Raw genomic sequence first — 24,570 nt, 5'->3', positions numbered from 1 at the left:
TCCCTAGGTAAATTTAAACTACTAATCTTTTCTCCCAACAGCCACAACCTTTTACACCAGAGACAGAATACTACGAAACTGCAGACTGTTAACATGCAATAAGAAAGTCCCCAGCTTCTTCTTCTTCCCTGAAAACACAATCAAAACTCACTTGGGCTGCAAATAGTGACACTTGTCCTTGGCAAGTCTGATCATTGTCCTGAATGTGTTGGGGCCCACAACACCCAGACAAGGGGCCACTGTGTTCACGTCTTCTCCCCACTCTCAGAAGCTGCCCCACTGCAGGTGACACTCAGGGCTGTGGTCAAGAATCACCCACGAGCCCTTCTTCACCACACTTCACTCACCTTGCTCACTGCTGGTGCTCCAGGGCTCACCTGGCCTGCAGGTGGGAAGGACAAGCACCCTGTGTGTTCCTGCTGTTGTGCTCTGCAGTCCTGCCCTTTCTTGGTATATCCGGCAATGGACTCCAGTAGTGAGGGAACTGAGGTTTTCTACCTATGTAGCCCCTTACGTAGTGTGGGATCTGGTACCAGCAGCACCTAGAACATGCTCGATGAAAGATGGCATTCTACCACAAGGTCCTGAAGGCACCCAAAAGGCCACTCTGGCCTACCAAGTTTTAGTTGGATGATTCTAGAACTGGAGGGTGTGAAAGGTTTTTAAAAGTGGGTGCTCTTTGCCAGGCATGGTGACATATGGCTATAGTCCCAGAAATTCCAGAGGCTGCAGCAGAAAAATGGCAAGTTCCAGGCCAAGCTGGACAGCATAGAGAGACTCTGTTTCAAAATAAAAATAGAAAGAGCACAGGACAGTGTGCCTGGGTTGTATCCCTGATAGCAAGGAATCCTAAGGCACAACAAAAAAATCTGTTATCTGAAACACTACTGAATTTAAAGAAGCATAACTCATAAGCTAACCACAGTGATAAAAATGGAATCCCAAAAAGAAAAAGAACAGGTGGTACAAATAGCAAGAGAGAAGACTTAAATCATATAAAAAGTTACATTACCTAAAATTTATATTTATGTTTCATACTAAATCATCAAACACTCATTAAAAATCAAAAATTATCACCTAGAATTAGCCAAGCAAATATTATCTGAAGTATACAGAAAACTTTCTTTAAAGGTAAAGACATGAATAGGTTAAAAGTAGAAAATGCAGAGAGAAATACTAAGCAAATCCTAATAATGAAAAAACAATATGGGAACTGGGAATATACCTCAGTGGTGCAAGCACCTGCCTGGCAAGCACAAGGTCCTGAATTTGATTCTTTATACCAAAAAAAAAAAAAAAAAAAAAAACTAAGAAAGCAAGAGTGGCTATTCTAAAACACTTAGTCCAATTATTTACATATGTAATGACCAAAATTACATATTTTTCATTAATTTTTATAATGTAATGTAACAGGAAATATAAAACCTACTTTATTCAGCATAAGAGTTGACTGGTTGAAATGACACTTGCCTGACTGGTGCTTGGCATAATATAAACAAATATGATGCCCAAGTGACACTTTGCATTAACTGTTAAATGGTTAATGTCAAGGTAGAATTTAGAGTAAGGAATCAAGGATAAAATGAAACATTTAATAATGATAAAAGAATCAGCTCTTCAAGAAAACCTAATTGTGAGTATACAACTACTAATAGAACTTTAAAATACATAAAACAAAAAAGTCAGAAATGAAACAAGGTATCTTCAGAAATAACACTGGGGATTTCAATTCTATTACAATAAGTAATACAGCACATACACAGAATATTATTAAGAATATGGAAGACTTGAAAAATCACCTAAACAACATTTATACCACAATCCACCCAACAAGAGCAGAATAGGTTCTTTTCAAGGGCACATGGAATATGCACCATGACACAGTGTATATTGGAACACCACATAACTCTCAGTTAATTTCAAAAGAATTAAATTGCACAGAATATGTTTACAGAATCCAACTAAAAATAAATAACTAAAATATAGAGAAAGAAATCACCATATATTTGGAAATTAAATGATATCCTTGAAACAAGCCATAAGTCTAAAAATTAAGCCTACTTCCTATTTAATGTAGCATTCCACTCCTAGGACTTTACCTGGGATAAAAAAATATAAATTTACAGAAATACCTGTGCATAAATATTCACAGTAGCTTTATTACTGATACCCAAAACTATAAATAGCCAAATTGCCATGAATAGATTAATCCATAAATTGTAGTATATATTTTTTCGGGGGTTGGGGATTTAGCTCAGCAGCATAAGCACCTGCCTTGCAAGCAAGCAGTCATGAGTTCAATCCCTGGTCCGATAAAAAAAAAAAGACCAAAAAAAATTGTAGTATATATTTTTTAAATTTTATTTAAAGAAAGACTAAACAAAACAGAAAATGGGTAGAAATAATATATACGTTCAAAGAAAAAATAACAGTAAGAAATCACTAGTTGATGTTTACATACTATCCTCTTACAAATAGATGTCCAATATACAAAAGTGGAACATATAAAGTGGGAATTCAAACAGAGAGCCTGCAAATAGTTCTGTTCAACTATACAACAAAAACTTAGTAATATGGTTATCAAACCTATACACTTAAACATACATGCAATTATCCATATGTTCAATTATGTTGAGATTGAACAAACCCAAGCAGGCAAATATAACTCTGAACAAAGAATAATACTATTGCTGGGTTTCACATTATGACTCTCCAGGATCAGCACTGGGTACTTTAGTGTCTTTTTTTCTTCAAAATATTTGTTCATTTCATCATGTGTCATAAGATCAGTTCTCATAAACTGTTGATAGATTCTACACATGCATAAGTCTCAACATGTATTTCTATCCTTTCTGTATTAGAGAGAGAAACAAAACAAAGCAAGACAAAACAAAACATATTCTACAAACACATGAAATGAAAAAGACATATAAGACCGTTGTACAAGGAGTTCTACCATAGTTCCTGTGTTGTCTCTTGTTATCTTCAATAGAATTGGCTATATCATCAGACATAGTATAATTGAATATATCAGTACATAACAGTATTAATAAAAACACATTGTATGTAGTATAAAACTTCAAAAACAGGCAGTAATCAAGGCAGAATGTGTATCGTAGTGAGTCTTGTAGTATATATTTTAATACAAGAAAATGCTACACAGCAATGAAAACGAATGAACTACTGCCAAATAGAATCACCTGAATAATTCTCAAAACCACTGTGCCAAGTGAGAAACAGCTTGATTCTACTTATATGAAATCCTCAAATTGGTGAAACAGAAAGAGACAGAAAGTAGATCAATACAGGCAGGGCTAGGGACATCACCAACAAAGCGGTATGAGAGATTTTGAGAAACTCAAAAACTTTTGCTATTTAGGATAGTAGGAAAGTAACTGATATGGGTGATTATATTAGTTAATATTTATTGAATTATACACTCAAACATTATACCTCAATTAAATGTACTTTTCTTTAAAAAGGTATTAAGCATACCAATCAGATGTTACAACAAGGTGCTCAAAGTGCTTGAAGGCTGAGAGAGATCTTCATAGAAGAAGGTGAGATGCCAACAGGGGGGAGGGCAGGATCATGAATGTGCTACCCTCAGAAGTCTCCCATATTTGGGTCTATGAAATAAGCTGAGAGGAAAAAAGCCTAATTCACCACATGAGTGCATATGAGAGTCTCATAATACATGAGACTCAAACAAGGACAAAACAAAGTTTACGCAGCATTCTCAGCTACATGAAGAAACAGGGGCTTAGGCTGCTGCAGAGAGTAGTGACAGAGTATGGCACGTGAGAGAGCACTGCTTCAGGAACAAAGGTAGCTGTGTAGCACAGATAAGGTCTGCCAGGCAGCAGCCCTGACAGCAGGCAATAGGCTGTGCCAGTCTCAATAGACTGGGTGTGGAACATTCATCTGTTTTCGGTGCTAGCAAAAAGCCAGCCTTTCCTGCTGATAAGATTCCTAGGGGAAGGATCATGTCCATTGATTAATATCTGTAGTGCCCTCAAGAAATGTCCTCAAATGCCCTCAAGTAATCATCCTAGCAAACCTTCACACTACCAGGTACTCATTTCTGAGTTACAGCAGAACAAAAAAGGAAGAAGTAGAGCATCTATGAAATTACAAGTGAAGAACAGTCTGCCATCAGGGCACACCCACTGTAAATGGCGCCTGAGGATTTGGGTGGGTATAGAAAAATTTACGAATGAAAATGTCAGTGGTGATAAGGAAGATGATTACAGAATGTCTTGCAGGATGGAGGCAAGAAAGAAAAGCTGAAGTGAAGAGGGCCTGAAAATGGGTAGGACAATCAGTTCCAGGAGTCAGGGCTGGCGAAATCAGTCATCAGCAGAGAGGCCTGGTGAGGAAGCCACAGTCCCCTTCACCAGCCATATAGGACAGGTTTGTCAGTGACAGGAAAACAGAATTGTATTTTAAAAAGGAAACAGAATCCAGCAAAGGCTTTTGCTTTCCTTAATTTTCAGTTTTCTGTGATCATTAAAATGCAAAAGGCAAGGAGACTGTAGGAAGTGAGACACAGAGAGTAAGTCCCAAATCTAAAACAGGAAAGCGTAAATAGAAAGGTCAGGCTCAGCCAAGATAACATTAGCACCTCATCTGAAGATGGGAGGAGTAGAAAAATCATCCTTGGAACCAAGAGGGAGGAAATAAGAAAGAGCTGCTACCAGACAATACTGATTGTCACAAGACTATAAGAAAGATGCTTGCCTGCAGAGAGAAAGGCAAGGGGACAAAAATATGTAAGACCACATATAGGGATTGTCCAGTAAAATCAATAAAGGATACAAGACTCGTCAAGACCTTACCAGAGTTAAGTAAAAGAAGATCAGAGAGTTAAAGTTTTTACCATCAGTGTATCTCAGGTACTGAACTGACAGTAATGGATAATAATGACACAGAGCACAAAGGAAGATCAAAAGGACAAGAATGTGTGATTCTTGGGAAAGGACAAGAATCTGTGGGAAATAGGAATGCATACATGGTCTGAAAATAAGGTTCAGGGGCCAGAGAGGAAGAAAAGCTGGGGCTGAGAAACTGCAAAGCACAAACCGCAAAAGGTCAGTCAGCAGAAAGTTTGTCTGCAACAATCCTGGTTTGCATCAGTCATCCTGGTTTAATTAGGAGAAGCATTCTTCGCAATTAAAGAGCCAGAGAGGTGTCAGTATGTGAGAGGAGCAGATGCATTCAGACTGGAAAAGACAGCCACTGATGAGGATGATTTGGGTAAAGAAGACTCAATATAAACTCCTGAAGAGACTGGTTTCCACTTCCAGAGTACCATGAAAAGGTTATTGCCAGAAGGAATCAACAAGACCACCAAGCACACAGTAAGAGCTCTGGCACAGGACCAAGGCAGCACCACCCAGGACTCCCAAACATTCCTTCTGCTGCTGTTCCACTTTGCAGGCTCTAAGCACTGAAGGCAAGCCCAGCTCCTCCTTCCTGCTGTGCTCCTCCTGATCCTGCAACTGACAAAGCCTCATGGCATTCTAACTTGAAAGAGCAACAGTTAAAGGAAAGCTATTCATTATCACTCAGATGAAAGGCAAACATGGAGCGCAGTGGCAATGAACTGAAAACCAGCGCCACACTCAACGAGGAACATGAATTCATAAAGTATTAATATGTTCTAAAATGGGTTCTTAGGATTTTTCTGAGATGACCTGAACGGCTTTCTGCAAGGACTTCCACAAGAATTTTAACATACATGCGCTACAAAGACCAGCGGGGTTGGTTCACACACTTGCCAAGTTTGGAGGGAGCCAAACTGAGGGTAGTATGCTGCTGAGGGAAAAAACCAAGGAACCTATCTCCCACCTTTCATTGTGGCCTCCAGTAGCCAGCAGCCCATGCCTGTGGTTTCAGCTGCATAGTAATCCCTTGACTATTTTGTAAGAGAGCATAAAATTGTCACTGGAAAGTCCTGTCAGAGTCTCCTACTCCCCTTAACTGCTACTTTATTTCTGCTTCTATAACCTCAGCTGCACCAATGTGAGACTGTCCAGTGGAGCAGTAATAGTATGAAAGTGAAAACGAACTCCTGTTTGGAGTTCTCAGTGTGAAAGGAGTCCCTTGCAGATCTGCCATGAAAGCTACTTTTTACTCCTAACTCTATGCTGGAGTGCTGTGTTTGGGATCTCATTCATCTCCTACTTCAGTGCCAAAGACAGTATTAGGCACCGCACTTTTAAGGCACTGCACAAACTTGGTGAGATAACGAACAGAGGTGTGTGTTGTACCCCCAAAACGAGGCCCCAAGCTGTTGTTCAAAAAATGGGGCAAGACGTATTTAAAAAGAAGCACTTTATTTTAGCTGGCACCCAGCAACACAACCTGCATTGAAATCTGCAGAGCTGTGTAACCAGGTTAGGTTACAGGGCGTTTTTAAGAGGAAAAACTACAAAGAGGAGAAAAGGGGAGGGAGCTTATACAAAAAGGGAGTTAATCTCTGAAAAATGTTTTATAACCAGGGCCAGGTGATCCTGGGACAGAGTGTTTTATAATTAATGGTCAGCAAATGTTTTTACAACCTAAGGGTCAGTTGGTTCACAGACCAAATTGCTGTTCTGGAAGGGGATAATTCACAAGAAACCAGAGTTAAAACACAAGTCAGTGTAACGATGCTTACAGAACAGGATAGCGGCGCCTTAGCCAGGTTACAACAGTGTGATTATCACCATTTGGTACAGTAGGAAACTGAGTCAGGGGCTAGAACTCTTCTCCTGACCAATGTGATAGCTGGTTCACCTCACTGCCTCTCTTTTTTCCGGAGCTCTGATTCAATTCCCTCCTTTCAGAAAGACAGTAACTCAGGTCAGACCCCATATCTTAATTCTGAGGAATCTTCAGTACAGCTTTCTATCACGCCTAAGAACACTGAGTCTCTAACTTCCTCAAGCATCAGAAGCACCTAATAGATTGATTGTTGGGCCCTACCCACTGGGGTTTCTCATTCAGTAGATCTAGAGAAGGACCCAGATATTTTGCATTTCTACAAAGTTCAACTGCTACTGCCAAGGTTGCTGGTCAGATGACAGTGGGATTTTTTTTTTAAGTTTTTAGTTTTTTGAGACAAGGTCTTGCTATATAATCCAAACTGAACTTGCCCCCATCTGGAAGTGGTAGATTGGAATTAATTTACTGCAATGCCAATAACTTTCCCCTGGGATCACAAATATAAACTTCCCAGACCATGATGAAGTCCATGATGGGCTTTCTATAACACTTGTCTTTCCATGTCTGACTTATTTCATTTAACAAGATCTACTGTTGTTAAATCCATTTTTTAACAAATGACATGATTTTATTCATCCTTATGGCTGAATAATACTCCATGGTGTATACATATATTTGTATTTTTTATCCATTCATCAGTTCACAGGTACCTTGGCTGATTCCAAATCTTAGCTACTCACAGGATATCTTGATAGGAGCTGTGAGAGAACAGAAAAGTGACAGCATTAGAGAAAAGGAAGCAGGAAATGGAGGAGAGAAAAACTGAGGAAAGGGGCAGATGAGAAAAGGAGACTTACCGGCCCCTTCTCATATAGATGATTAAGCACCCAATGATCACCAGGATTGCAAGGCACAGCAGAACAACCCAGATGATGCTGGAGGAGTGACTTGCAGCTGTTTTAGAGGGGACACAGGATGGCTCTCAGCACATGGCCCCTCCCTATATAAATCCCTGCTCTAAACACAGGCAAGGAAGATCAATGCTTCTTATTTCCTCCCCCATTTAAAGTTCTTCTGCTCCTCATAAGTTTAGATTTCCATCTTTTCGCCAGATCATCCCTACTTCAGTTCACCCCAGCACATAGTAGGCATCACAGAAGTGAAGCTTGATAGCTGGGCAAAAGTGAGTCTATATTCATAATCTATCTCCCTATAGCTGAGGACCAGTACTCCCACTTTCAGCCTGGGTCCCAGTCCTTTCTCACCCCAGTGGAGAACGATGTCCTGCCCTTCTAGACTGCTGTGCTTCACTCGGCAAGACAGACCAGCGGCCTCCTTAGCTACCACATCCAGGGTCACTTGGAGATACCATGTGTCATCACCATTGGGTAGAATGTCCCCTTTCTGAGTTTCAGGCTGCTCCTGCTCGCCCCGCATCCACATCACCCACACGGGCTTTGGGTAGAAGCCAGAGACGTGGCACACCAGCTGCAGATGGCCAGGCCCAGGGCTGGGTCCCTGGGACAGCCAGGCCTTGGGCTTCACTGTATCCAACAAGAAAATAGGAGATCTTAAAGTGTGTACTGTACCTTAGATACTCTGATTCTATCAGGTTCCCACTTCCCACAGGTCCACTTCTGGAGGTGAAGTTTCCAGGTAGCTTTGATTCTTTGTGTCACCTTCTCCAGGTCAGCCTTCCCTGCTACTCCTTCCCTGCTACTCCTTTCCCGATCACAGTGCGTTGTATCATCCCTCACCTGCACTGTCTGACACCCTGGGTTCTGTCACTGCACATAGTAGTTTCAAACACTGCCTGACTCAGTTCTGACTGTGTTTATTTCAGTCATGACATACAAGAGGTAACACTCAGTGACTGTTGGTGAAACAGCTCCCTGAGTAGAAAAGCCCAGATGAAGCCCAGGTGCAGAGCAGAGTGTGAGATGCCTGCAAGGCTGACCTTGTTGCTCCAGTTCTGACTTCCCTTCCTCAAGGAGGCCACTGACCACCTGGGGACAGGTGTCATTGAGAAGCGACTGCACCATTTCCCTTGTTCCTCGGTCCTTGTTCAGCTCTTCGACGGCCCGATTTACCAAAAAAGGGGCTCCTGGCACTGATTTCCAAGAAGTTCCCTGGAAACTCACGACGTGTATTCCTCCAAGTGCTACATGTAAAAAGTTTTCCGAGGCATTTCCAGGGTATGCCTTGCAGCCAGCAGACATCTGGAGCTCAATGGGATCTGTGGAGAGGAATGCACAGATTTAAGAGGGATGGAAAAGATCGCAAAGGATGAAAGAGAAGAAATTGCTTATGAGGGTTATACTGGGGGGCCGCTCTTGAGGGAAATGAGAGTGGTTGGCTTGCAGCAGGCAGGAGCACTGAGTACTTTCAGGACTCAGAGACCGGATTTCTCCAAGCAGAAGTCCAAGTCCAGATGAGCTAAAGAAAATAGAATCTCATCGAATGCGGCCTCAGTCTTCTGGGCGGGCTTCTGTATCCTCTCTCCCCCGCTGATGCCTGCCTAGGGTCCCATCCCTCAACTCACAGGCCACAGGCAGCATGATGGCGAGTTCCTGTATGTCCCTGGTGAAGCTTCTTCGATAAATCCCAAGTATGTGCTGCAGCTCCTCCCACTGTTGGCGGCTAAAGGTGCCCTGGGACCAGGGCTTCAGAAAGTGGATGGTGTCAGAGCCATTCCTCCAAACGTGCGTCTGCAGCTCTCCCAGCCATGCCAGGCCGTCCGTGCGCGTCCAAGTGCGGTTGGCGAACGAGGAGATCTGGAGGCAGCGGAAGGGAAAATTCCCTGGCGCCACTGAGAGACAAAAAGAACGAGTGTAGCCAGCGGTCGGAAGTGTAGACACCATAAGGAAAAGAAAAAGAGGTGCAAAAAACAGTAAGTGAGCCTGGGAAGAAGAGCGCGCGAGCTCTGAGCCGCGGAGCTGCGCGTTCTCTGATGTATCCGTGCGCTCCGCGCAGTCCGCACCAGTCAGGTCTCTACCCTCCCTAGGCTGCCCAGTCACTTCTTTCTCTTGGGCGGGTAGCCGAGCACTCTCGTTCTACTCACCCTCAGAGCTTTCCAAAATCTGCGAGAGCCCACAAAGAAGCAAAAGAACCAGCCAGCGCCCCATGTTGCAAGATTGGAACCTTAAGGCTCCGCCCTTCAGGGGACCGCGACTTCTGAGCACCACACGCGCGCGCGCGCGCGCACACACACACACACACACACACACACACACACACATTTCTGTAGCCCTTGGCCAGATCACCTGCCAGCTCCCAGCCCCACCACGGTGGAGCTGGTGGGTGAGTTGGTTTTTTGCCAGGCTGTGTCTGCCTATAGAGAATCTAGGGAACTCCAGGGAGCTCATTTCAGTACGTTTTCTAGCCAGCTTCTCTGACCTTTCGATTTCCATGAAGATAAAGTGGAGCAGATAGTGCACCCAGGAGCATGCTGAAAATTAGCCCCATCCAGTGAAGCTGAGCTTTCAGTGGCAGATTCTAACTCTGCAAGGAAAATAGTTACTCCAGCCTCACTCTGAGGAAGTTTGTCTCTCACTCCTGTAAGGTCCAGATTCTGTCCCGGGGAAGATGCCTGCAGGAACTGCGTAGGTCGCAGGTGGAGGTTGGCTTGCGGCTGCAGGATTCCAGTCAGAGCGTGATCCTCAGGTCTGTGGCCTCTGTCCAAAAACAGACCGAGAATGTTGCTGCCCCATGTCTCACTTCTGAACACCTACCATTAGCATTTTTTTTGTTTGTTTGTTTTAAAACCAATCTCTTTCCCAAAGTGAGAGAGAAAATCCCTCATGGAATTGTGTCCAGAAGCACCCATTCTCCCCTCTGCATGCCCAGAGGCTGCAACTGCCCAGGCCAGAGGGCATTTAAAAGTTAACATGCCCTCTCCCATGCCCACTACAAGAAAAAATAAAAATCAAAAAAATGAAGGAAATCTACCTCAGGTAACAGGATTTGACCTTTAGGATTTCTTCAACATTGTAGGAGTGTGTGTGTGTCTGTGTGTGTGTGTGTGTGTGTGTGTGAGAGAGAGAGAGAGAGAGAGAGAGAGAGAGAGAGAGAGAGAGAGGGTCTTGCTATGCAGTTCGGGCAGGCCTTGAGCTCACTTTGCAGCCCACGCTGGTCTCGAATTCACAACAATCCTCCTGCCTCAGCCTAGGTTTCTTCAATTTTTGAGTCTTACTTGTGTAGTGTAACTTTTGTAGCTGCTTGCTACAAAGCAAGCTAGTGAAGCATGACAGAGCAGAAGTGCATCGTCCATGTTGTTGCGATGGATTCCTGTCCAGCACGTCACAGCTTTATATTTAACGACTTGATGGGTGGTATGAATGGTAATTGTGTGCATTTTAAACACTACAGTGAAAATTGTAAATGTAGCTTCTGTACTCGTACATAATTCTAAAGTGTTTTAATCAGTGTTAAATAGCTTTTTGTACAGGCTTCAATCCATTTTTCTGAAATGTGTTGTTTTTTAATCAAAGTAACTATAATCTTTTCACACCACGTGGAGCTTCTGTTTACACACTGCAACTTTTTAAACTTAATCATATTTTTGAGAATTAATTTTTTGGAGGAGGTAATTCCCCACTGGCTAAATGATATTAAATGTTGTTTAAGCTCTTATTAAGTCTTAATATTTTATAAAAATATAGTTTGTAACTGTCTAGGTTGTTCACTAAAGTTGGTTGTTCATAAAGAATATAAAGTGACATCCAAATGCTTATAAATGTCTGGATTTTTCCACTAACAATGTAATGTGGAGAGCATTTTGTTTATGCATACTTTAACCATTAAATTGGACAAGTCTTCAAATTCTCTTAGTTAATACAAACCTTTTTTGTTGTTGTTTTTTACTGTGCTTGGATATTTTAATATAATTTTGCCTAAATCAAACAACTCACAATAAATGTTAATTTTTAAATGTCAAACTTTGGTAAACCATCTACTTTGGGAAGCAAGATTACAATATGCTTAAATTTAAGTGATGGGTAAAAACAGCAAATTTTGTGACATGTTGCTTTAGCTTCATTAAGAGAAATTGCTAGGGACTTTATTTTTGGTCAGTTGAATAGATAATGTCAGTGTTTGGGAATTTTTCCTTAAAATTTGTTCATGTATTATTTTGATCTATTTTCTGTGGCATTTGGTACAATAAACCTTTAGAATTTATCTTGAAAAAATAAAAATGAGCAGAGAGTGAAACTTCTTATACTAAATTTTGAAAGCACAGTATAGATGAAGTTGCATCTACATTACAACTCCAACCTACAAAAAGTGCAGAGGAAGGTACTGAGATGTAGCCCAGCGGCAAAGTTCTTGAGTAAGACCAGCAAGGTCCTGGATTTGGCCTTCCAACGCAATCTTTACCTTAGCAGGGAATGCATCCCACCACACGTAATTGTAATTTGCTTTTATACTATGACATCTTACAAAATGTCTGACAAGTGCAAGTGTCACAATTAAGATATATTAAAAACATTAAAAGGAATTTTCTCAGGGCATCTTGAGAGGACTGCCCTGAGCTGACCCCTGAGCCGAGCTGACCAAGATTCTTTACAACATTCATAGCCCAAGACTCTTTCACCTAAGATTCCTCAGCCTCTTGACCCTCAGATCCCTCACTTTGCCTCTTCTGACTCTGATTCTGTTTTTGGAGGAGTTCAAGAATACCTCATTTTACTGCAGTTCATTTTATTGTGCTTTGAAGATATTGATAGAGCAGGTAGTTAGACATGAGCTGAATCTACAAGAAAGGTCGCTGAGCCCACATGGGAGACTCTGAAACAGGATGTGGTCTAAGCTTCACGAGCCTGTGGTCTCTAATAACTGAAAAGGGTTCATCAGCCCCTTTCAGATACTGTACCAGTACCTGAGACCCACGCATGTGCACCTACGGGACTCAAGCCCCATACTGACCTCATTAAACCCTGTCTAACCCAGCTAGTCTTCATTTACATACATTTGAATCACAGTTTTGACCTCTCAGTGGGCTGCTACCACCTCTTCGTTCTTCCCATAATCATAAAAATTCAAAACTTGCTCCTCCTGAGGAAGAGGTAGAGTCCTATTATTGATTCAAAGAAGCCATGGCCACAGACCACTACCAATCCCCAAATTCTAGGGAAACAAAGAGAAATCAACCCATTCTTGGGGTACTTAACCCTTCATCAAGCTGCTCATCTCTCCTTTCTTGGGAATGCACTCTCCTCAAAAAAAGAAAACTGTTTTTGTGTTAAGCCTGTATTATGCTTGACATGCAATAAACTGGTTTGCTGAACCTGCTATTATTTGACACTGAGTTCCTTTCTAAAGAACTGCCCACAAATCTTGTCAGGAAGGATCCTATTCAGTACAGACACAAGACAGACCATCAACTCAGCTCAGTAATCCAATCACAAAGGCCTGGACTAGTTCTTGTATTAATATCACAGTTGGTGTTTTGTACTCTGTTCCCAAATTAGTGAATATCACAGGCCTAGGGGATGTTTTGTTTTATTTTGTTGCTTTGGAGGAGGAGGGTACCTGGAATCAAACTTATAACCTCACACTTGACAGGCAGGCACTGTGCCACGGAGTTACATTCCTAGGATGTAGCTCAGAATCTCCTTCAGAATCTTATTTACTTATTTGTATTTTATACAAGGCCTGGGCAAGTTGTGATCTCCCAGGGCCACTGGACAAGGGTTTTGCTATCATTGTTATAAACTTTATACCAATTAAAGGATCCATCTTTATAAAGAGAAACACAACATGTCACTCCTCGCTTTCCCAAGGCTGTCTCTTGTGTGGAATTTAGAAAACAGTACCTCACACTGAAGTAACACCAGAACCCTGTCAGCTCATTTTTGCTATTCTGGATTTCATGTTTCCCTGCTATAGGCAGGCACTTTTCATTTTAGCTGGGATTTCGTTTGTTCATTTGGTTGGTTTTCTTTGGTTTTTCTTTTGTAGACAGGGTCTTCCTATACAGTTCAGGCTGGCCTTACCTCCCTATGTAGGCCAGTGTGGCCTGGAATTCACCACAGTGTTACTGACTCAGCCTTCGGGCACTGGGATTACAGGCATGCATCATGTACTATTTTAAACCTTTAGACCCCACTGCAGTTTGCATTTAGAAGTCTCTGACTAATGCACTGGGATGGGTGAGCAGTTCCTAATATCTTTCTCAATCTTTTTGCCAGAAATTGTCCATAATAATGTGTGGTGTTGAACTGCCCTGAGTAAACTAACTGAAAGCATTTATAATTATCTCCTGTTCAGAAGATGTCATTCTGAATAAGGTGTGAGAGTTGACCCCCCTGCTACAACCCCCTCCCCAGAGCGGGGAATAAAAGGGTTAACTCCCTAACTCCCCAGAGCGGGGAATGAAAGGGTTAACTCCCTAACTCCCCAGAGCGGGGAATAAAAGGGTTGACTCCCTAACTTCCCAGAGCTATCAAAACAGAGCAGTAAAGAGTGCTTCACTCCCTAAACCTTTCCCAGGAGATAGTCAGAGCGGGGCCAAAGGGAATGTCTCTGCTAGTCATTAACCACTAGATGTTCTGTTCTCTGTAAAGATAGAGATAGGCAAAAGAATGTACTGTATAAACAGGACCAGGGAGCACCTGGCACTCTAAGGTCAACCCAAGACCCTCGGTCTCCATGGTTACTCAGCCCCAGACCCTCAAATCAGCATTAGCCAGGTCCTGCGCCGCTCAAAATTAACCAATGCGATTTGCTTCTGTAAACTTGCTTGCCTCCTGCGTGTACCTTTAAAAACCCTGCACAAATTCCCCTCGGGGCCCCCTCCGCACACGTTTGCCTGAGGGACCCCATGCGCATGGAAATAAACTTTCTTTTCCTCACCAAGAGCTGAGTCCTTGGGGTCTCTTTCCCTGCGGCGTTGGCCCTAACATCTTGGAGGCCCCAGCGAGATTAGCACGTCTCACGGGAGGTGACCCCAACGGCTCTACGGGTGAGTACGACTGGTCGCTTTTCATACCACCGGTGTTTACGCCCCGAGCCATACGGCTCCGATCTAGGGGCAATTTTTGTTATCTGTTTCGTACTCTGTTCCCTGGTGACTGGGGGACGCCCCACACGGTTTCCGTGGTTCACCGTCTGCGATAGGGTCTCCCTATCGATCTGGGGGATTTCGATTCCCAATCTGTGGTCCGTCTGGGCCAATCTGGAGACACCCTTTGAGGTGACTCATCTGGGGGATTTCGATTCCCAGTCTGTGGTCCGCCCGGGCCAATCTGGAGACACCCTGTAAGGTGTCTCATTTGGAGTGAAACTGATGCGTATGCATGTGAATGAAGTGGCCGGCCTGATTGTTTTGTGTGTCGTGGGTGCTGTGTTAGGTTATTTGTTGTACCGCGCTTGCGTTAACCGCCCTGTGACAATAGAACGTCATGGGACAGTCGACCTCATCCCCATTGTCCCTCACCCTCGACCATTGGTCGGAGGTGCGGAAGAGGGCTCACGATCTCTCCTTGCAGGTCAAGAAGAGTAAGTGGCAGGATTTCTGCTCGACTGAGTGGCCTGCTTTCTCTGTGGGGTGGCCACCAGAGGGGACTTTTCATCTGCCCCTCATTCTAGCAGTTAAGGACGTCATCTTCCGCCCCGGACGAAGGGGGCACCCTGATCAAGTCGCTTACATCCTGGTATGGCAGGACCTCAGGGAGGAACCCCCATTATGGGTAAAATCCTTTCTTCCCCCTTCTGACTCATCTGTACCAAAGCTTTTAGCTCTGAAAGGACCTCCCACTTCGGCTCCAGTCCTGCCCGAGTCTCAGCCTGATCTACCCTTACTCGACTATGACCAGCCTCCTCCTTCTCAGCCGACTCAACCTCCCCCGTACCCACTCTCTCCTCCAGCCTCCTCGTCCGAATCGAGTGCTGCTTCTCCGTCAGCCCCCTCTTCACCTGAGCTAAATTCCTCTTCTCCTCCGGTACCCACGTCCCCTCTATATCCCCCACTCCCTGCGATGGCTTGCCCCGAGCCCACACCTCCGGGGCCCACGGGCCCAGCCCAGAACACTCGGAGCAAGCTACGGCCTGAGGATCCAGTCGTTGCCCTCCCTCTCCGTCCCTATGGGCCCATGATAGACGATGGGACAGATGGAGGGCAGATGCCCGCTTTACAGTACTGGCCTTTTTCTACCTCAGATCTCTATAACTGGAAAAACAATAACCCTCCTTTTTCTGATGATCCTTCTAAGCTAACAGGTCTAATGGATTCTGTTATGTTCTCCCACCAACCCACATGGGACGACTGTCAACAGCTCCTAGGGGTCCTGTTCACCACCGAGGAAAGAGACCGCATCCTCCTGGAAGCCCGGAAAGCTGTTCCCGGAGAGGATGGCAGACCCACCCAGAGACCAGACCGGATCGATGACTTCTTCCCCTTAAAGCGCCCCAACTGGGACCCCAACTCACCTGCTGGTAGGCAGCATCTTTCTATCTATCGCCAGACTCTAATGGCAGGTCTCCGGGCGGCCGCAAGGCACCCCACTAATCTGGCCAAGGTAAGAGAAGTTACCCAAGGACCTACTGAGACTCCCTCAGTTTTTCTAGAACGCCTGATGGAAGCTTACCGGCGATATACGCCTTTTAACCCTGAGGAGGAAGGCCGAAAAGGCTCGATAGCTATGGCCTTTATAGGACAATCGGCCCCTGATATAAGACGTAAGCTCCAAAGGCTAGATGGTCTCCAAGACCTGACTCTGAGGGATCTTGTTAAGGAAGCTGAAAAGGTCTACTATAAGCGGGAGACAGAGGAAGAGAAAGAGTTAGCTAGGGACAAAAGACGAAACAAGGAATTAACTAAGATGTTGGCCACAGTTATTCAGGGAAAACCTGAGCCAGGAAAGGGAAAGCCCACTCGCCCTCCATTAGACCCTGATCAATGTGCATATTGTAAGGAAAAAGGACACCTGATCAAAGACTGTGAAAAGTTAAAAAAGAAACGGGCCAAAGAAGAACGAGAAAGACAGTCCTCACAGCGATCCCGAGCCCCCATGCTCGCCCTAGATGAAGAAGACTAGGGACTTCGGGGCTCGGATCCCCTCCCCGAGCTCAGGGTAATGTTTAAAGTGGAGGGGACTCCCGTGGAATTCGAGGTCGATACGGGAGCTGTTTATTCGGCCTTACAAGCCCCCTTAGGGGCCCTTTCAACTAAGAAATCATTAGTTCAAGGGGCTAACGGGAGCAAATATCGCTCGTGGACCACTGAGCGCACAGTTGACTTAGGCAAGGGAAAAGTAAAACACTCCTTTCTGGTTATTCCCGAATGTCCTGCTCCCCTCCTGGGACGGGACTTATTAACCAAACTGGGGGCAAAGATTTCCTTTGAGCCCCAAGGACCTCAAGTAACATTCCGTAACCCAAAGGTTGGGCAACCTATGGTTACGGTGTTATCTCTAAAACTGGAAGATGAATATAGGCTCTATGACCACCAGGATCCCCAGCCTATCGCCCCAGCCTGGCTAACTGATTTTAAAGAATCCTGGGCCGAGACGGCTGGACTTGGGCTGGCAAGCCAGCAACCGCCTGTAGTGGTTACTTTAAAAACCACTGCCTCCCCTATTCGGGTCAAGCAATATCCCATTAATAGAGAAGCTCACCTAGGGATTAAGGTGCACATACAGAGACTTTTAGACCAAGGGGTATTAACTCCTTGTCGGTCTGCATGGAATACTCCGTTACTCCCGGTCAAAAAGACCGGGACGAATGACTACAGACCGGTACAGGACCTAAGGGAGGTCAATAGCAGGGTAGAAGACATTCACCCCACCGTACCCAATCCCTATAATCTCCTCAGCGGGTTAAATCCGTCAAGGACTTGGTATACTGTTCTGGATTTAAAGGATGCCTTTTTCTGTTTGCCTTTACACAAAGATAGCCAGCCCTTATTTGCATTTGAATGGACAGACCCTGAGACTGGGTCCGCCGGACAACTAACCTGGACGCGCCTCCCACAGGGCTTCAAAAACAGCCCAACCATCTTTGATGAAGCCCTACATAAGGATTTAGCCCCCTTTCGGGCTCAACACCCAAGCCTCACCCTTCTTCAATATGTAGATGACTTGCTGCTGGCTGCGGACTCTGAGGGTGACTGCACAAGCGGAACTCAGGACCTTTTACGTGAGTTGGCTATCCTGGGGTATAGGGCATCAGCAAAAAAGGCTCAAATTTGTAAGCGAGAGGTAATTTTTCTGGGCTACTCCTTAAAAGGGGGACAAAGGTGGCTCACTGAGGCCAGAAAACAGACTGTGGTCCAGATTCCCCCTCCAAAGAGTCAAAAACAATTACGAGAGTTCCTGGGCACTGCGGGGTTCTGCCGGTTATGGATCCCCGGATTCGCAACTTTGGCAGCTCCCCTATATCCGTTACTGAAGGGGGGATCTCCCTTTATCTGGAAAAAAGATCACCAGCAGGCCTTTGATGCCATCAAGCGGGCTCTCCTGTCCGCTCCGGCCCTGGCTCTTCCTAATGTGGATAAGCCCTTTACTCTCTTCATGGAAGAAAAAAAAGGAATAGCGAGAGGAGTGCTGACCCAGGCCTTTGGACCATGGAGGCGTCCGGTGGCTTACCTCTCAAAAAGACTGGACACTGTGGCAAGCGGGTGGCCACCCTGCCTAAAGGCCATCACAGCAGCTGCCTTGCTCATTAAAGACGCTGACAAATTGACTTTGGGACAGAAAATAACAATCATTGCCCCGCACACGCTAGAAAGCATCATCCGCCAGCCTCCAGACAGGTGGCTCTCAAATGCCAGAGTTACTCATTATCAGAGCCTCTTGCTCAACAAGGACAAGATAACTTTTGGACCCCCGGTGACTCTCAACCCGGCGACCCTGCTGCCGGAAGAAGCTTCGGAACCCGTCCTCCATACCTGCCAGGACGTCTTGGCGGAAGAGGCCGGAGTATGACCGGACTTATTGGATTGCCCCCTACCCAATGCAGAGGTGACCTACTTCACTGACGGGAGTAGCTTTTTGATTCAAGGTAAGCGGTATGCGGGGGCGGCTGTGACTGATTATTCCAATGTTATATGGACAGCCAGACTAGAGGACGGGTCCTCGGCCCAAAAGGCCGAACTGATTGCTTTGACTAAGGCTCTAGAGCTCGCTAAAGGAAAGCGAGCGAACATTTACACGGATAGCCGATATGCTTTTGCAACGGCCCACATCCACGGGGCCATATACCGCCAGCGGGGGCTTCTGACCTCCGCAGGAAAAGAAATAAAACACAAACAGGAAATCCTCCAGTTGCTCGCTGCAGTTATGTTGCCCCAGAAGGTGGCGATAATACACTGTAACAGCCACCAGAAAGGGACTGATCCCGTCACAAGGGGAAACAACCTGGCCGATCAGGCAGCAAAATCTGCAGCCATGGGAGACTCACAGATGTTGGTGACTGATGTCAAAGATTCTCCTCAAAAGGAGAAAGCTCAGATTAACCAAACCCCTAAAACACCTGATTTGACTGCTTACATACAACAGGCCCACCGGCTCACTCATTTGGGAGCTAAAAAGCTAAGCCTACTGGCCCAACGCCAAGACTTCCCAGGGGCATCCCCCACTGCCATACGTCAGGTCGCCAATCGGGTGGTGGCTAATTGTGAGGCATGTCAATTGACCAATGCCTACCCTGCCAAGCTGGCCCCCGGCAAAAGGCTACGCGGCACCAGACCTGGACAATACTGGGAAGTGGACTTTACAGAAGTTAAGCCTGCCCGATGCGGACTAAAATATCTGCTAGTTTTTGTAGACACCTTTTCTGGATGGACTGAGGCTTTTCCTACCAAAAAGGAAACCGCTGCCGTGGTAACAAAAAAATTGATGGAAGAAATATTTCCCCGGTTCGGATTGCCAAAGGTAATAGGGTCTGATAATGGACCGGCGTTTGTGGCTAAGGTAAGTCAGGGACTGGCCAACATATTGGGGATTGATTGGAAATTACATTGTGCTTATAGACCCCAAAGTTCAGGACAGGTAGAGAGAATGAATAGAACTATTAAAGAGACCCTCACTAAATTGGCTCATGAGACTGGCTTAAAAGATTGGACGATGCTCCTGCCGTATGCCCTTTTTCGCGCGCGAAACACCCCGTCCACCAAACCCCCTAACCTTACTCCCTTCGAAGTCCTTTTTGGCACTCCACCCCCCATTCGAGATCTCACTCCCTTAACTGAGCATGCTGCCTTGTTGCCAACCTCCCTGTCTGACAGGCTCATCGCCCTTGACAACCTGCAGAGGGACGTGTGGACGCAGCTAGCCTCGGCCTATGCTCCCAGTGAGTTCCCCGCGCCACATCCGTACCAGGTGGGAGACTTTGTGTTCGTCCGGCGCCACCAACAAGAGACTCTACAGCCTCGCTGGAAAGGACCGTATCAGGTCCTATTGACTACTCCTACAGCGGTAAAGGTTGACGGAGTCGCCTCTTAGATCCACGCGTCACACCTAAAGCCTGCCTCGGCACCAGTGGACAGCTCCTGGGAACTCAAACGGTCTGATAACCCCCTGAAGCTAAAGTTGCGCCGAAGGACCCCCTGAGATTATTGAGAGTACTACCCTTATGTGTCCCTCTAAGATGACCCGTATGGGACCCCAGACTTTAACCCTCCGGGCTCTAATGGGATTACTTATATTAATAATCCCCACTGTAGCTAGCCCCCATTGCCCCTGGAAATGGTCGTTAATATGATGGGGGGACTCACGTGTGGGTAGCACCTGGGAAGGATCAGGAAGTCCATGGTTTGCGCCCACACCCTGTTGGTTCTTTCCAGGGCTCCAATGTCCCAAACAAAGTCATTTTTATCTTTGTCCCGCACCAACCGGGAGTAGATCATATTGTAATTCCCCAGGAGAATATTTTTGTGCTTATTGGGGCTGTGAAACCGCTGCAACAGGGTGGCAACCCGCCTTCCCCGATAAACACCTTAAAATGACATGGGGGCCGCCGGGATGCAGCCTAGATAACTACCCACCGGCTGGTCAGAGATCCTGTCAGGTTCTAAATATCACTGTCACCACTCCTGAGGACCCAGGTTGGCTGACAGGACGCACCTGGGGACTTCGAGTCTATGAGCCAGGTAAAGACAGGGGAAGCCTTATTCTCATAAAAAAGGTTCCCCTGCAGGCCCCATTTGTGCCCATAGGCCCAAACTTTACTCTAAAGCCAAAATATAATCAGCCTACTATAGATCCTGTTACTACTGTTCAAACAACCATAGTAAGTCCCTCAGCCACAACAGTTTCTCAAGCTCCGCTACTCCAGACAGATCACATACCTGTCCCTCAATATTCACATTCTAACCTACTCAGTTTGATTAAAGGAGCATACATGGCTTTAAATCATACCCGACCTGATCTCCCCCAATCCTGTTGGCTATGTCTAAGTCCTAATCCCCCGTATTATGAGGGAACCGCTCTAAATGACTCTTATACACTAACCCCCAACCCTGGCCAATGCGATTGGAATCAAGTATACCACACTCTCCCCCTTCCTGGCCTCGCTGGTCAAGGAACTTGTATAGGAGCAGTTGATAACTGGCCAACAAGCTTGCAACATCTTTGCCTCACACACACTAATTCCTTTCCCAAAGATCAGTACCTCGTCCCTCCTACTGGAGCCTTTTGGCTATGTACCAATGGGCTCACTCCTTGTGTCTCCACTAACGTCCTCCTTGCAGACAGCAGCTCCTGCATCCTTATAGACCTTATGCCACGCATTAAATATCTCCCCCCTAACACACTCTCCCTCATGGGAGGTCGATATAAACGAGAACCTGTCTCCCTGACCCTAGCAGTCCTATTGGGGATAGGTGTGGCGGGGGGGATAGGAACTGGCACAGCAGCCCTCATTACTGGGCATCAGTCTCGCCAACAGCTTCTTGCAGTAGTAAACCAAGATTTACAGGCCTTAGAAACTTCTATAACTGCGTTACAACAATCTCTCTCGTCTCTATCTGAAGTAGTGTTACAGAACAGAAGAGGCTTAGATCTTCTATTTTTAAAAGAAGGCGGTCTCTGCGCTGCACTTAGAGAAGAATGTTGTTTCTACACTGATCATACTGGGATTGTAAAAGACGCAATGGAAAAGCTGAGAGAGAGAATCAAATCTCAAGAGCCCCCTTCAAGTGAAGCCAAAATGTTTTCCTTCTGGGAATCAATCCTGCCCTATGTTCTCCCTTTACTGGGACCCCTGGCCGGATTCATTATAGTCATGGCTATAGCCCCTTGCCTCATTAACCGAGTAACCCAATTTGTGAGGGCTCAGATCTCTCAGGTAAAAGTTATGGTGCTACGCCAACAATATGACCCCTTACCTATACAGGACCTTTAGGATTAAAAGTCATTGGAAAAATAAAAGGGGGGAGTGTGAGAGTCGACCCCCCTGCTACAACCCCCTCCCCAGAGCGGGGAATAAAAGGGTTAACTCCCTAACTCCCCAGAGCGGGGAATAAAAGGGTTGACTCCCTAACTTCCCAGAGCTATCAAAACAGAGCAGTAAAGAGTGCTTCACTCCCTAAACCTTTCCCAGGAGATAGTCAGAGCGGGGCCAAAGGGAATGTCTCTGCTAGTCATTAACCACTAGATGTTCTGTTCTCTGTAAAGATAGAGATAGGCAAAAGAATGTACTGTATAAACAGGACCAGGGAGCACCTGGCACTCTAAGGTCAACCCAAGACCCTCGGTCTCCATGGTTACTCAGCCCCAGACCCTCAAATCAGCATTAGCCAGGTCCTGCGCCGCTCAAAATTAACCAATGCGATTTGCTTCTGTAAACTTGCTTGCCTCCTGCGTGTACCTTTAAAAACCCTGCACAAATTCCCCTCGGGGCCCCCTCCGCACACGTTTGCCTGAGGGACCCCATGCGCATGGAAATAAACTTTCTTTTCCTCACCAAGAGCTGAGTCCTTGGGGTCTCTTTCCCTGCGGCGTTGGCCCTAACAAAGGAAAAGTCTCAAATACTCAAAATGAGGAAAATTTTTGAAGGACAGCAAATGTCTAGGTATGAATTGAAGTTTTGTCATAAAGAAACCGGAACTTACTAACTTGTCAGTTGCGTCAGCTAGTGGCATTAGGTCCAGTGTGTGAAAGTTAAAAAATTTCAACACAACACAGATTTCTTCAATCTGTGTCAGTTAGAACTGTAAAGTAAAAGACGGTCTAATTTTTGGTCAACTGTGCTAATAGGGATATTGTATTGGACCAAGATGACCATCTGCCAAATGTATTATTGAAGAGATTACTACATGAAACGGAGTCATCCAATTTTCTACTAGTAAATATTTGCAGTACAAAATGATGACATTCTCTAGGGGGAGTTGGTATATACACACAACACATCTCAATTCTTTGATAATATGATTTTTGTGACAAAGTTCTAATCTCATGAGCTCACCAATCATGGTCAGTGACTCAAACAGCCTTGAAATCTAAACATATAGCTTAGACACACTGGAATGTGGGAGTAAGATATTAACTACCAATGAAATAAAGTTGCAGAGTAGCTGAAAGATGGAGAGAAACACATCTTAATGGTCGCTTTTTTCATTTTCTCTAACTCTGCTTTCAGACAGAGGGAAAGAACCTGCATTGTGTAGCCTATCCTTTTTCCTATGATACATACTTTATAAAGCAAAGTACTTTATACTTTGAAGCATGTAAGAGTCACCTAGCTCCACAGCCAGAGGCTGTTTTTAGACATACGTTGAGTTTTCATTCCTTGTTTATTTCTTTCAACCACGTTGCCCCTCTTCTTCTTTCTTCCTTTCCTCTTCCTTCTCCCTGCTGTCTTTATCTTCTTCCTGTCTCTTCATAGCTTCACAATATCTATATCCCTATCCGCCAGTTCACCGCTTTCCTCCCTCCTTGTCCAACAGTCTATTTGTGGGGGGATTAAACCAGAACTCAGGATCTCATGCTTGTCAGTCAGGCACTGTGCTGCTGAGCTACATCTCCAGCTCTGACAATTCTTTCATCATCTCATTCCTTACTTTACTGTCTCATCCCTCCATTATGGTGTATATCTATATGCCTCCTGAGAACCTCATGTGTGCATAGGTGGTGCTTTTAGAAGGTGACTGTGTAACTGGCTCTCTCCCTGGGAGTTCTTGTCCTGAGGGTGACAAAGACTGACTGGACAGAACACCAAGCAGTGGGCAACAGTGCTGGTGCCAGGTGTGATTTATTAGAAGGACAAAGTAAAGCCTTTGCTAGACAAGGGGAGCCAGAATGACACCAAAGAAACACGTGAATCTAGAAGCATGAAAAGGGACAGAGGATGTACGAAAATGCCACTGCTTGCCAGACTTCTTGTCGTCAGTGGTCTCCATGAGCTTTTTTTTTTTTTTTTTTTTAGAGGAAAAAGAGAAAAACACAAAACAAAACAAAGCAGTGTAAGGTTACACATAATACAGAACTACAAAAAAAAACATAACAGTAAGAAATCACCTGTTAATAGATTACATATTATCATCTTGGAAATAGTTGCTCAAATCACAGTATCCATGAGCTTTTTGACTTCTGCCTTTCACTTTTCCTCGAGGCTTATCTCATCTCGTCTTTAGTCTGCTCAGGCCCTTACATTTTGTCCCTTCATCTCTTGGTCTCAACGGGATTATGGGGGCTTATAGCTGACTTGCTCTTAGGACATGGAGTCTGGTTGGCAGAGGCAGATCCCTGGGGTGTGGTCTGGAGAGGTTTCTCTCCCTCCCAGCTCCTCCTATCCTTTTGTCTTTCTGCAACCTGTCTGACATAAGGTGAACAGCTTGCCTTGTCCCATGTCATGCTGTCTTGGCTTAGAACAGTCAACTATGAAACCAACATAAGCCTCTGCTCCTTTAGGTTTCAGGTGTCA

At 45.2% G+C, this 24,570-nt stretch overlaps 1 protein-coding gene across 1 annotated transcript; it reads right to left on the bottom strand.

Moving 5' to 3' along the window:
* Window positions 1-7,431: 7,431 nt before the first annotated feature.
* Cd1d (CD1d molecule) lies at window positions 7,432-9,889 on the bottom strand. Its single transcript, NM_001173068.1, is given in 6 exon segments — window positions 7,432-7,466; window positions 7,566-7,662; window positions 7,974-8,252; window positions 8,666-8,944; window positions 9,251-9,517; window positions 9,770-9,889. Coding segments are annotated over 6 exon segments (1,008 nt in total). The 5' UTR covers window positions 9,834-9,889; the 3' UTR covers window positions 7,432-7,444.
* Window positions 9,890-24,570: the final 14,681 nt, after the last annotated feature.

This window comes from Cavia porcellus, unplaced genomic scaffold (genome assembly GCF_034190915.1).
Source record: "Cavia porcellus strain 051 isolate PalLab524CR breed Dunkin Hartley unplaced genomic scaffold, mCavPor4.1 scaffold_7, whole genome shotgun sequence".
Lineage (NCBI taxonomy): Eukaryota > Metazoa > Chordata > Mammalia > Rodentia > Caviidae > Cavia > Cavia porcellus.
The sequence above is the reverse complement of the archived record's forward strand: the minus strand, read 5'-3'. Positions and strand labels throughout refer to the sequence as shown.